Consider the following 14,812-nt stretch of genomic DNA (forward strand, 5'->3'; position numbering starts at 1 on the left):
CTTCTTTCCAAGATTGCTCCTTGTCTGTCTGTTCTTGGGAAAAAAGAAAAGAAATGCCACTTGCCTCACTGTTTGAGCAATCAGTTGCTTACAAAGAAGGTTTCCGTGTAAAGTCAGATACAACCTTACATTAAGCACCGTGTATTATGTTGATAATGCCATAGGCTGGCATCATCTGAGTAATGAGAACATTGTGGTCAGCACAATTTCTACCCAAATTCAGAGAGTGGATAGGCATTTTTATGATCAGATTTCTGACAATAAATAAAAATGTCTAAATCATTACAACTTTGATTGTCAAACAGACGAGGGAAGCATATTTCTAAAAAGTGCATAGAGTATGAGAAAATTTAAGTTACAGACTGTGCCAAAACAAACTGGAGAGCATATAGCCAAGCAAATGGTTGCGTATGACAAGAACAGCCATCACTTAAACTATATGAAGTCAAAACAGTCCGAGATCAATTAAGACGTCTGATTGTTAAATGGGACTAACAAGGTGTAGTGTTCAGGAGCTCACTGTGCCAACCTGTGGCTTAATCTTCTATGCTTCTCATCAGACTAACATAATAAAAGGAAAAGCAATGAACTTAATGATGGCTTGTCCAAACATTCTACTTGCTTAATCATCACCAACAATCATTTTAATCTAACTATGAACATTTTTCACTGAATCTCTTTGTGAAGATTCTCCCTGGGTTTTCAACTGCAACAGTATGATGTATTTTTCTGCTACTTCAATCTTGTCTGATGAAAGAAAAATGAAACTATTTTCATTGGGATTCATTGATCTAACATTAACCAGAGATAGCTGCATCTGCATCCTAGCATAAACTGGTCAAACAACAATGAGTTTTTTAGCAGACCTGTGGTGAGATATCTTCTTTCATTTCAGGCTTGCTTGTTCTGGAAAGAAGAAATTCACAACTGGCAGGCTAGTATTAAGAACTAAAAGTTCCAAATACAAATAAACATAATGATCATGAAAATCAGCAACTAAATTAACTCTAAAATTTTGGTTTTTTATTGGTGCTAGATGTACATTAGTTACTGGAGTAGTAAACTATTGTTGAGAACCATCTTGCAACAATTTAACAAAAACGAAACTCAAGGCATTTTACAAGAAAGAAAAGTATTATATATGTATTAACAAGGTGTCAATTTGCAAATGTTGCAGGATTACAGAGACCAAGATGAACAATTTAATGCTGCCTTAATTACTCTTCCTGGTTGCAGAAATACCTAGGCCAACAATCAAAGCAGCAATAGTGATTCCCTGAGCAGCTATTCGAAGGCGCATCATGTATTGGGACATCCTTCTCTGTCCTGTCCGGAAACTCCATAGACCATAGGACAAAGCACAAAATGTAGCTAGGCAACCTACAATCAGAAAGAAACTACATCAAAAAGCTCATTTACCCTATATAGGAAACATCACAATAAATTTAAATTTACTTCAAACTTAAAAAGCCAATGTGTATCTTCATATTTTCATCTAATATCTGTTAGATTCTGGACATGCAGCCCCAGAAATTCTATTCCTTCCACTGATATTTCAGCAGTACACCTTATGGCCATCGTTTGAATGAGCTGACAGACAATCTACAGTGTGTGTTATTGGCTCTCAAAGAGCTTTTAATTTTCTAATCAGTATATTTACTATTTATAAATAAAACAGTTGTTGCGCTGCTGGATTTTTTCTATTGCTCTTCAAAATGTGGGAGATGGGCAAGTCATTTTTGGTTCACTCTGTATGTACAAAAAATTGATTGTTTCGGATATTTTGATGACTGTCCCTTTTAAAGCAAAGATTTAAAATTAGAATGAAATGTCTTTTCACTATTTTGAATGCAGCAGTTTGATTAAGTTTAACACAGGTACATTTAACGTGAACACTTTTAATTACAATTAATTTGTTTGCATTTTGTGGGACATTTTACAGTTATGTTTTCATTGTGAAATCTTTTTTCTGTTGGACAAAGATATCCCTTGACTTCACTACATTCCAAGAAACCTTCTGGTATACTATCATAACTGACCCATGACAGCTATGACGAGTTGTCATTAATGTGATCTTCATGCTCGATTTACCTCAAAACACACACACATTATTTGCAACTGAATTTCATTGAACTGTGAAGACTAAATTTGCCAAATAGTTTGCTCCCATTGCCAACCAAACCGAGGCAGAACAATGGGAAAACATGACAAGGCAGTATGAGACTACATCATTCCAAGTGTCTCTTGAATACAGTGGTTCAAACTGCATGTTCTGTGCATTTGGCAAAATTTTCAAGTTGCATAGAAGCACAATAATCTCGTGAATAATTTATGCATGGATGGATCACTAGCACATTAAGGTACATCTACGGTAAGCACAAGATGGATCCCTAGTTGAACGGGACCTTTAGCATCATTTCAAAGCTGTGGAAGAGATTCCTGGAGGAAGGAAACATCCCAGGGCAATTTCAGAAATGTTGATCATGTACTGCATCCCAGTACCAGCACTGCCACCTTGGTTTGAGCATCCGAAGTCATAATCACCCTCTACCTAGGAGCTGGATTGGACATCTTCAAACTGAATATCACTGGCTCCTAGAAGTTGCTCTGTAAGCAGGTGCTCAATATCCCAAAACAAATTTTTACAGCCACTTGGAACAGGTTTTTGTCCTCTTGTCCCAAAAAGGTAATGCAAACTGATGCATGAACATTTACCAACCTCAAGAGGAATTCACTTCTGGGATACCCAAAGTGAGAAACTCTCGCTTTCGGTCTTGCAGAAGGCAATTAACAAGCAAACTATCACATTTCAATCTAACTTTTGTTTCAGTTTTTGGTAGGTAATCTTCATTATGAACTCAATTACTTAAAATATTGCACAACAACTTTACATAAGCTTTGAACTATGCTCACAATTGTATGTACCTACACTCTGCTTAAATAAGCCAAGGTGACTTTTCTCTTGAAAGAAAATCTGCAATGAACCATACTAGATTAAAGCTAGCACAAAACCATCCCAGTAACAAATGACGATTCCTTCTAGAGTGTCTTCTTTTTCCTGGCCTTTATCCCATATGTTCACAGGGCCAGCATGTTAAAATGGATTTGGTAATGCTACTGGTACGCCCTTAGTGGTCTGCAATTTGTGTAATCCATCTGCCTGCATCTTGTGACATCCCTTATGAAAGTACAAGAATTTTTCTTAATTGTTTGCAATCATGTGCCTGATGTGGAATGTGGGCACCAGCCCAGTGTTACTGCAGTTGGATGTGAGAAACTGCCTAAAAACCACATCCAGGTTAGCTGGCAAACCTGCATTAATCAGCTGGGTGTATTCTACATAGGGACAGTGCGCATCCCTGGATCACAGATGAAATGTGCTAAATGGGCGAGTATCTGGATGGGTCTATTCCTTCTAGAGAGCAAACTGAGACAATAGGGAAGGGGAAGGGAAGACTAGTTTTTCTCAAAGTGTTCAGCTGGCAACACACAACATTCTTCTTATAACCTGTAAGCCTCTAATTTTGAGCTGTGAGAACAGGGTGAACACCCTGCACAAAACACCTTAGTCGACACAGGGATAGAAAATATGGTACTTGTAAACAAAAGTTTAGATTATGTGTGTGTTGATTTGGTCAGTATAAATTTAACCGCAGAGGACTCTAAAACACTCATATAACAACAGAAATGCTTGCAACAGATGTCAATATTGTGCACTTAGTAATTAACCGTAGGGGCTCACCCCATCAATTCAAAAAGTTGAGACTACAATTAAAAAAAGAACTTAAGGTGGTGGATTTAGTTTTTTATGTCCTACCTCGTCTCTCCACTCTCCCTTTTTGAGTACAATACACAGTTCATAAAACCATGTGAAACTATCAGAAAAGTCTTCCTTTGGGACAACAATAACTCAAGCAACACACTGGCTTGAGTGTCTATTATGGTGTCAAAGTGTTGACCTATCATGTGAATCTCATTTTGTGGTAGGTTGATACTGATAACTCAGTACCTGTTAGTATTTTTTCCACAGAATTACTGTCTGCATTTTGCATTTCAATCTTGTCGCCCATTTTTGTTTAAAAGCCAAGGCATGTGGGACAAACTTAGCGTGTACTTTTCTCTTCTTCAAAACATTCTGGACAAAGTTGATAAAGGGAGATTACTCCACTGTGAGTTGTGATACACAATGCTAACACACTAGGACCACATGTCCAGAACTTAATACTGCCTACTCAAAATTGATTGGTTGAATGCACTTCTTGGTGCTTAAAGCTGCCATTGTAGTCAGTGCACTGACTTTGCTTACATGACAGGAATAAAATCAGTCTCTGAACTTTTTGAACAGAGACTGTGTTGAGGAGAAACTGAAGGTCCTCTTGTAATACTTGGACTCAACTTTTGACTAAACCCAGAAATGTATAGTAGTGAGACAGAAGTTTAGGAAAAACATGAATGTTCAGCAGTTCGGGGGAGGAGGGGGGGGGGGGGGGGATGGGCACATGAAATAGAAGTTAGCATATCTGCAGTACGGTGTTAGACATGAAATTTAAATCTATCCAGATAGAAATCTTCCAGCAAAATGGTTTTGGCATGATTAACTACACACAATATACTAATAGCAGAAGTTGGCTCCTCTTGCTGATCATACAATTTCAGGGAAAATATTGGTTTACTAATATGCACATTCCACTGTCATGTCTTTACAGATGGAGATAGTCATATGGGTAAGCTTGCTTGTCTGAAAGTGTGAGTATGTGTTTTCTTTTCTGAAGAAAGCTCTGGCTGAAGGCTAGATTTGTCAACCATCTTCTCATTGTCTCATTGTCTTCCTGTCTGAAACACAACATGTAATTGTCAAGGTGAGCATCAATATATGGTTCTCATAACATTGCTGATGTAATTACCTACAACAAATAGCTCAGACCTACCCATGTTAATATATTAGCTTTATTGACAACAGTCAGACCTGGAGATCTTTAAATACAAAACTATGTGAGTAGAATGCTGCTAATACAACACTTTACCAATCTACAGGTTCAATCAACTGTATAATGAGTAGTTGGTCATATTTCTTACACAAGAGACAAACATGTAGATGAACTAAGACTCAAATACATAGAAATTACTTGTTATACACAAAACACCAGGAGATACTTTAAGGAACAGTTTAAGTTGCACTCTTGATAAAAAAAATTTAAAAAGTTGAACTTTGCTTTATGTTCCTTATAAGTGGAAAAGCAAGGGCTGTTGGCACCATTCAGCTGCTGTATCACTGAAAAGTTGAGTGATGTAATAATCAAGCATAATGGCATTGAACAACAGCTGTAAATGCTAAACTTAAAGATAGCAGTCTTGTGGTGGCTCTATTCCATAACATACAGGACTAAATAAATTAGCTTCATTCTTAAATTATCACTGATTCACTGAATGTGGAACAGTTCCCAATGACATACTGAGCAGAGATCATCATCATCTATAAACACAGGAGCAGATCAGATCCACAAGAATGTGGTACAAAACTATTCAACTGAATCTGTAAGAGAATTCTAAAATCTTTTCTAGATTCAGACTAAATGATCTGGCTGGAACAAAACAGCCTCCTCATTCTGAACCAGCTTGGATTTAACAATCAAAAGGATGCAAAACCCAACTTGAGCTCTTCGCACGATACACTACAAGCCATGAACATAGACATTCAATCTACTGTTCGCTTAAAAACTGTTTTCTTTAATAGGTGTCTCATTCCATTTTAGAAGATATCACACTTAATCAGTGAAGATGGTAGGCAGTACAGTAATTAGTGAGAGAGTGAAAATTGTATTGGCATTATAAATATTTGTAAAATGCTTGTATAGTTCAAAAAAATCAAACAAACACAAATAGTTATGAATGAAAATAATAACTTCTCAAAGTAACAGAAGATGAGGTAACAAAGCCATTTGAGGCACGGCGAGAAAGAGGGTAATAGATTGTAATATTTGGGAAGATATTAACAATAATTGAAATTCTTGAATGGAACAATACTTAAAACAGGGTACGACAACCATTGACGTACAGCAGACTTGTGTAAGGTGCACGAAAAAGTACACAGATTCACAGATACAACCACACAGACACCCAAACACACATTCTCACAGCAACATTGATTACTGATTATTAATAGCAGTTACTCACACACAGACATCCAAACACACATTCCTGCAGCAAGATTGACTACTAATAGCACTTTCTTTGGTTGATGGAGATTGGAAGGTATAATACTGATTATTGAGAGCATTTGCCCAGCCTGATGGAGGTGGGGAAAGGTAGAGAAGGAAGTATGAGGCAAGGGCGATTTAGGGGATAGCACAAGACCAGCTTTTCAATAGATGACTCAAAAGTTGCACAAATAGATGAAAGGTATTCAGAGGGTAGAGCATTTAAGAAATACAGAGAGAAAGAGAGAGTGGGGTGGGGTGGAAAAGGAGGGATAAGAGGAATTCAAGTGAGTGGAAAAGCAACACCAAAGGAGCTTACTACATTATTTACAGACCAAAAGAAGAGTAAGATAATTCCCCTAAAATCAAACAACAGTGTTATTATACCACTTCTGATGAAAGGGGATGGGCTAGACAAAAAAACTACAGACCTATCAATCTCTTGTCCGTACTAGATATGTGCCACAATCACCAAAGAACTAACAACAGATAGTAAATGGGCAGAAGGAGAACTGGCTTTAAAATAGATCATCATAAACCATAATTTACAAATCATTAAAGAAATCATAGAATGAAACAATGAGTATGAATTACAGCTTTCAGTGGAATTGCCCAGTTCTGAATTATTGAGCCACCAGTCTTTACAAATTCGTCTCTCATGCCAACCTTTTTATCTCAGAGTAGCATTTGCAACCTATGTTCTCAATTACTTGCTGGATGTATTAGAACATCTGTCTTGCTCTACAATTTCTACCCTCTACAGCTCCCTTTAGTCCCATGGAAGTTATTCCCTGATGTCTTGTCACCCTGTCCCTTCTTCTTCTCAGTGTCCTTGATATGTTCCCTTCCTCACTAATTTTGCAGAGAACCTCCACATTCTTTATCTCATCAGCTCACCTAATTTTCAACCCTCTTCTATGGTGCCACATCTCAAGTGCTTCAATTCTTTTCTGCTCCAGATCTCTCACAATCCATTCCTGATGACCATACATTTCATCAAAACATTGGGCAATTCTGGACTGACAGGTGTGTTGGTCAGAGAGACCCAAAGTCACCAAAACTGTTCTCACCAGCCCTAGAGGAGGTCTCCGAATTACTCAACTGGGAAAAAGAAAGAATCTGTGTTAATGTATCACACCTGAACCATCTTTGTTTTGCTGATGACACCGTATGTTTTGCCTCTAGTGCAGACAAGTTTCAACAGTTAATAGTAGTGACGGATGGTACTGCAGCACATGCTGAAGTCTAGGATAAGTTGGAAGATGACAGATTGTGAGTTGGCACTTTCCTTTCATTAACTAGTCCTGAAGAATTAATAACAAGGACATTCACTCTCACAGCCCTTATTCTCGTGCAGGTGTTAAGTTTGCCAGTTTTTGTTTTGTTAGCATGGCCTTTTACTAGTCATTTCTTAATCATTATCAACAAGCTATCAGCATAGTACCACACAAATATTACTGAACAACTGCCCTGCCTGAAACCCAATACGAGTAGCAAGCTGCCTATCTAATAGCTTACAAGGGCAACAAGATTTTAATTTCCAATATTTTGTGTGGTTATTGACCAAATTTAAAAATCTTAAATGGTAACATAATTTACTTATTATGAGTTATAATCTTATGTGTTAAAAGTTTCACATGATAAGACCATTATTATTGGTAGAAACTGTGTGTGTATCTTGCGTCAGCATAATTGACAGCGTGCAAATGCCTGGACTATATTCATCCCGTATTTGAGAATGAGAGCACTTAGCCATTCCCTAGCAAACTTCACCCATAATTTAAAACATTTATGGAACTGCTTCTCACTGAAATCTCCACAAAATGATGAAAGGAAAAAAGTTTCTCGCTTACTACACAATTTTGTTGTTTGTACAGCAAACCTTAAGCATCAGACATGAGGTGTTAGTTTATTACTTCTTTACTACAAACTTTATTCACAAACTTTGCAGACAGTGTCCATGTATACCACTAAATGTACCTGCAAAATTATATCATTGAAGTCACTGGCATTCAGACGTGCGAAAAACTTGCTTTTGCTTAAAATGAATCACAAATTATCCAGACTAAATTCATCCAATGTTTCACAATAAGAATACTTAGCAACTTGCAACAAAACTTTAAGCATATTTTCAAAACTCTTGTAAACTTCTTCTGTATTACATGCTTAATATCAAATATTTAACACATTAAAGTAATCGCACATTTGAAGCTGTTTTATACATGGGAGTTCAATTATGTAAGGAACTGGGGGTTTACTAGTTTTTTACTAATCCCACTAAATAAATGCATTAATAACACAGTGATAAGACAGTTGTACAGTTAACAACAAAGCCATAGACTCAAGAGATGAGTTACTCTATTCTGGAGAGTTGAAGACAATGGGCATATGAATCAGGGAATAGACTGAAGTAAAATACGTAATTATAATTAATGAAAATTAAATTGAGATGGCAAGATTCGTAATCAGGAGAATGGATGGTAGATGGATCAAAAATAGTTGATGGATTCTAAAATATAAGAAAAGACTGTGTTAATTACTTTATGTACACTTCGTGGATGACATTACAACAGAAACAGAAGCAACATTGGAGCATTTGTGTGGAAAACATAATACATGGAGTAAATTATGTGAACTTCCATGTTTTTAGACTTCCATGCAGCTTTCAATTCAGAGCTACAACACATGCTTAATATATTCTTATAGGATATCCACTCAGACTTGCAATCGCGTTGAAAACATCTCAATAGCACAGACAATACAATTTACTGTACGGAGAATCATTCAAAAATGTGTAAGTACTTTCAGGAGTCCCTAGTGTCATGTGATGAATTAATTTCTGTTGATATTATATTTTGATGGCTATGTGGAGTGAATTAGCAGCAGTCTCCAGATTTTGCAAATTAGACTTATTTATGAAAATGTGTTGTTTAACAAATTAATGAAACAAGTGTCAATATCCAGTCACATGTTAATAAAATATTCACCTGGTGCATAGACTAACAACTAATTCTTAAATGTACAGAAATGTAATGCTGTGTTATTAACAAAATAGCAAACATGGCAGTTGTTAATTATACTACTGAGTCACAAACACCTGACTTTTCAGTGTTTATTAATGTGACACGGGAAATCGCACAGGTTCATTTATATGTAAGTCTAGCATTATGCTTCAATTTATTAGGAAGATAATGGGATACCAGTGTAGAAGATTAGACAAATACAGGTAGATTAGCAGACAGAAGGCTTTAAAGAATACCACTTTGCCCATCTCGCCATACCAGACGCCTGCTATTCTGAATCTCTAATTTTTGTACAGCACTTTATATGGAGATGACCAACCAAATGGTTATCCAAATGAAAGGCCACTGTCAAACTATTCACAACAGAACTGGAGAATTAAAAAACCACCCATTCCCATTCTACAGTACAACTGAAACATAAAAAACATTGTGTATGTTGTAACTCTTCAGGCTTTCCCGACGATCTAATGACATCTTGGGTTGTTGCGTGTTCTGCCGGATATCAGCGTCGTACTTACACGATATTTTGGTTATGTAGCTTGTAACCTTCATCAGGTGCGACCTGAGACTGCTCCTCGAGTGGACCTGGTCCAGTATTTGTGCCTATGGCCTTCCCCCTCCACCAACGGCTGCAGACACTTCCTCTGTGGTCCGCACCCATTTCCTGCGACCTGCTGGAGCGTTGCTGCTCCGTTTTCCGTCCCACGCAGGACCAACGCTCCAGCAGGTCGCAGGGAATGGGTGCGGGCCACAGAGGAAGTGCCTGCAGCCGTTGGTGGAGGGTGAAGGCCATAGGCACAAATACTGGACCAGGTGCACTCGAGGAGCAGTCTCAGGTCACACCTGATGAAGGTTACGAGCTACGTAACCAAAATATCGTGTAAGTACGACGCTGATATCCGGCAGAACACCCGACAACCCAAGATGTCATTGTGTACGGTGTCTATACGTAAAATCTTGTGAAAACTACATGCTGACAACTAGTTCTTCAGGATGCTAAAACAATGAAATTACCTTGTTAGATGGAACAATATTCCCAAGCAACGTGTGTGTAGGCCTATGTATATAGAGTAGAGAGTTGAAAACTATCTTTCTGTAACCAAGTAATACGGCAAAGCCCATAATTTGTTTCACCATATGAAGGAAATTGCAGGTTGAAAGAATAACTGTACAGGGAGAGCAGAGCACCTATGCCAATGTTGACATGTCACCTGATATGATTTACGTAGAAGCTTGTGTAACAGGTACCAGGATGGACAGACCAGTTTTGAAATGCACTAATCTCACAAACAATTATGGGACACACTCATCTACAACTCATAATGACTACTGTGAGGTAAAGAATGGTCATGTGATGTTACAATTCAACAAAACATTGGAACATTTAAGTTTACATTTAGTAAAATAAGAATTTCCTGCAGATGGAAATCACGTGTGTACTGTAAAGTACTTACGACACCTCTGCAACAGGTCTATTAGTTTGAACTGTATGTTTTTTTCCTACTTTAGGTGTTAACTTCAAATTATATATTCGTTTGAGGCGACGCCCCTTTTTTGTTATAAAACACAAACATACCAGTATTCTTTGTCAACAGTTTATAAGCGGTCAAAATAACGTGTCTATATCAGACTCTGCCTTCTGTACTGTACTTGCTGATGGATACCAAGATACAATCATGATGTGACATCCGCTACCCACACGATAATAACAAAGTATTTTAAAGGAACACGACACCATCATGAATCATATGAAAGTCTCCAAAATTTAATGTGCATCATCATAAACATCTTGGATACATCAACGCTTTCTGCTAGCATGTATGGTGTTTGAAGGACAAAATTTACAGATTTATGACCTACACATAGCCTCGCTCTGTATGGCTAAGTTATATAACATACAATCAAACGGAAAAAAGCTTATTACGCAAAGTGATCACTGTTCCGTTAGGTAGCTATAATGTAGCACAGCAGCATATGACACATGCAAGAACTTATCACTTCAAATCAAATCTCTTACATCAAAAACAAAAATCGTACCAATTGGAACTAAGGGATTTTCTGACACTTTACGTGCGAATTTTTCCCTTGTCGTTTCCTGTGTGTTTGTTGCGCGGACATCCTTTTGCAACTGTAACCAATCAAAAGTCGGTTCGGGCTCTTCTCTTGATTCTGACTTTGAATTTTGCATTTTCAACTCTTCTTGTTAAACACTTCCGAACTTCATTTGTTACCTAACAACTGTGTTTACAGTTCGCGACGCAGCAGCAAGAGATCGCTGTTACTAATGTTAGCAGGAGGGCGTCGCTTACGTTTCTACATGTAATGTTTAATAAAAAAAATATGTCAAAGCTTTGTAAGGAAAGTTCAAAATCACTTAGAAACTTTAATAACTAAACGACGTAGTTTGCAAAGATTACCTCATATATAATTCCAAATACGAGCACTGAGTGGTATGTGCCCCGATTAGCCGTGATCGTCTAGTGGTTAGGACATTGCGTTGTGGCCGCAATAACCCAGGTTCGAATCCTGGTCACGGCAGTGGTGAAACACTGTCACGGTGGGGTTCATTTTTATTGAATTCCGTTTGAAAAATGCAATGCACTGTCGCCGCGTGGACTATTTTTATCAGATTTCATTTGCAAATTACTAAAATGAATTATTAACTCACTGAATAAGTTATCTGCCGTACTCTTCACTTACATTAAAACATTTAAATTCTGGACGCCAAACACATTTTATAATTTTTCAAGCAAGTTAGTGTTGAAATACGATTTGTACCAAGCACTACACCATGATTGACACCTGCTTAAACATTTATTTACTACCCAATACAATAAAGAAGTGTAACTGTTTTCTGGCATTCATTGCCAGTTTCTTCAGATATCGCTACTGCGTCAGTACCGGTAATCTATATGGAAACTGAACTATTTTGTTCCCGGCAAAGTTTATAGATGTCGATGTATTTGTTACGTTAAAATAGTGAGTTAATGTATTTTTGCAGTACATACATGTCTAAGACCTCCCCCCATGAACCATGGACCTTGCCGTTGGTGGGGAGGCTTGCGTGCCTCAGCGATACAGATGGCCGTACCGTAGGTGCAACCACAACGGAGGGGTATCTGTTGAGACGCCAGACAAACGTGTGGTTCCTGAAGAGGGGCAGCAGCCTTTTCAGTAGTTGCAGGGGCAACAGTCTGGATGATTGACTGATCTGGCCTTGCAACATTAACCAAAACGGCCTTGCTGTGCTGGTACTGCGAACGGCTGAAAGCAAGGGGAAACTACAGCCGTAATTTTTCCCGAGGACATGCAGCTTTACTGTATGATTAAATGATGATGGCATCCTCTTGGGTAAAATATTCCGGAGGTAAAATAGTCCCCCATTCGGATCTCCGGGCGGGGACTACTCAGGAGGATGTCGTTATCAGGAGAAAGAAAACTGGCGTTCTACGGATCGGAGCGTGGAATGTCAGATCCCTTAATCGGGCAGGTAGGTTAGAAAATTTAAAAAGGGAAATGGATAGGTTAAAGTTAGATGTTGTTGTTGTCTTCAGTCCTGAGACTGGTTTGATGCAGCTCTCCATGCTACTCTATCCTGTGCAAGCTGCTTCATCTCCCAGTACCTACTGCAACCTACATCCTTCTGAATCTGCTTAGTGTACTCATCTCTCGGTCTCCCTCTACGATTTTTACCCTCCACGCTGCCCTCCAATGCTAAATTTGTGATCCCTTGATGCCTCAAAACATGTCCTACCAACCGATCCCTTCTTCTAGTCAAGTTGTGCCACAAACTTCTCTTCTCCCCAATCCTATTCAATACCTCCTCATTAGTTACGTGATCTACCCATATAATCTTCAGCATTCTTCTGTAGCACCACATTTCGAAAGCTTCTATTCTCTTCTTGTCCAAACTAGTTATCGTCCATGTTTCACTTCCATACATGGCTACACTCCAAACAAATACTTTCATAAATGACTTCCTGATACATAAATCTATATTCGATGTTAACAAATTTCTCTTCTTCAGAAACGCTTTCCTTGCCATTGCCAGTCTACATTTTATATCCTCTCTACTTCGACCATCATCAGTTATTTTACTTCCTAAATAGCAAAACTCCTTTACTACTTTAAGTGTCTCATTTCCTAATCTAATTCCCTCAGCATCTCCCGATTTAATTTGACTACATTCCATTATCCTCGTTTTGCTTTTGTTAATGTTCATCTTATATCCTCCTTTCAAGACACTGTCCATTCCGTTCAACTGCTCTTCCAAGTCCTTTGCCGTCTCTGACAGAATTACAATGTCATCGGCGAACCTCAAAGTTTTTACTTCGTCTCCATGAATTTTAATACCTACTCCAAATTTTTCTTTTATTTCCTTTACTGCTTGCTCAATATACAGATTGAATAACATCGGGGAGAGGCTACAACCCTGTCTCACTCCTTTCCCAACCACTGCTTCCCTTTCATGCCCCTCGACTCTTATTACTGCCATCTGGTTTCTGTACAAATTATAAATAGCCTTTCGCTCCCTGTATTTTACCCCTGCCACCTTTAGAATTTGAAAAAGAGTATTCCAGTCAACATTGTCAAAAGATTTCTCTAAGTCTACAAATGCTAGAAACGTAGGTTTGCCTTTTCTTAATCTTTCTTCTAAGATAAGTCGTAAGGTCAGTATTGCCTCACGTGTTCCAACATTTCGACGGAATCCAAACTGATCCTCCCCGAGGTCTGCATCTACCAGTTTTTCCTATAATAATAATTAAATCGGGTGATGCTGAGGGAATTAGATTAGGAAATGAGACACTTAAAGTAGTAAAGGAGTTTTGCTATTTAGGAAGTAAAATAACTGTTGATGGTCGAAGTAGAGAGGATATAAAATGTAGACTGGCAATGGCAAGGAAAGCGTTTCTGAAGAAGAGAAATTTGTTAACATCGAATATAGATTTATGTATCAGGAAGTCGTTTCTGAAAGTATTTGTTTGGAGTGTAGCCATGTATGGAAGTGAAACATGGACGATAACTAGTTTGGACAAGAAGAGAATAGAAGCTTTCGAAATGTGGTGCTACAGAAGAATACTGAAGATAAGGTGGATAGATCACGTAACTAATTAGGAGGTATTGAATAGGATTGGGGAGAAGAGAAGTTTGTGGCACAACTTGACTAGAAGAAGGGATCGGTTGGTAGGACATGTTTTGAGGCATCAAGGGATCACAAATTTAGCATTGGAGGGCAGCGTGGAGGGTAAAAATCGTAGAGGGAGACCGAGAGATGAGTACACTAAGCAGATTCAGAAGGATGTAGGTTGCAGTAGGTACTGGGAGATGAAGCAGCTTGCACAGGATAGAGTAGCATGGAGAGCTGCATCAAACCAGTCTCAGGACTGAAGACAACAACAACAACATGTCTAAGAAAGTATTGTCACAAACTACCCTCTGGCTATGAGACCTACTTACAATACTGAATGAATATGTAACTCGCCGTATCTGTCTATTAACACAGCTAAGCATTTTTTTAATTTCTTTTACCGTGTCAGTCAAACTACGTCACAGGATACTGCAATTCTCGATGGAAAATTGCAGAATAAAATG

General features: G+C 38.2%; 1 protein-coding gene and 1 non-coding gene across 2 annotated transcripts; one reads left to right on the forward strand and one right to left on the reverse strand.

Moving 5' to 3' along the window:
- Positions 1-1,001: 1,001 nt before the first annotated feature.
- LOC126343207 (HIG1 domain family member 2A, mitochondrial) lies at positions 1,002-11,494 on the reverse strand. Its single transcript, XM_050001920.1, has 2 exons — positions 11,258-11,494; positions 1,002-1,380 (listed from the first exon to the last, which is right to left on the reverse strand). The coding sequence occupies exons 1-2, from the start codon at positions 11,406-11,408 to the stop codon at positions 1,214-1,216; spliced, it is 318 nt and encodes a 105-aa protein (XP_049857877.1). The 5' UTR covers positions 11,409-11,494; the 3' UTR covers positions 1,002-1,213.
- Positions 11,495-11,686: 192 nt separating this feature from the next.
- Positions 11,687-11,758, forward strand: Trnah-gug (transfer RNA histidin (anticodon GUG)). The gene has a single exon. It is a non-coding gene; the product is annotated as a tRNA-His (tRNA).
- Positions 11,759-14,812: the final 3,054 nt, after the last annotated feature.

This window comes from Schistocerca gregaria, chromosome 1 (assembly GCF_023897955.1).
Source record: "Schistocerca gregaria isolate iqSchGreg1 chromosome 1, iqSchGreg1.2, whole genome shotgun sequence".
NCBI classification, from domain to species: domain Eukaryota; kingdom Metazoa; phylum Arthropoda; class Insecta; order Orthoptera; family Acrididae; genus Schistocerca; species Schistocerca gregaria.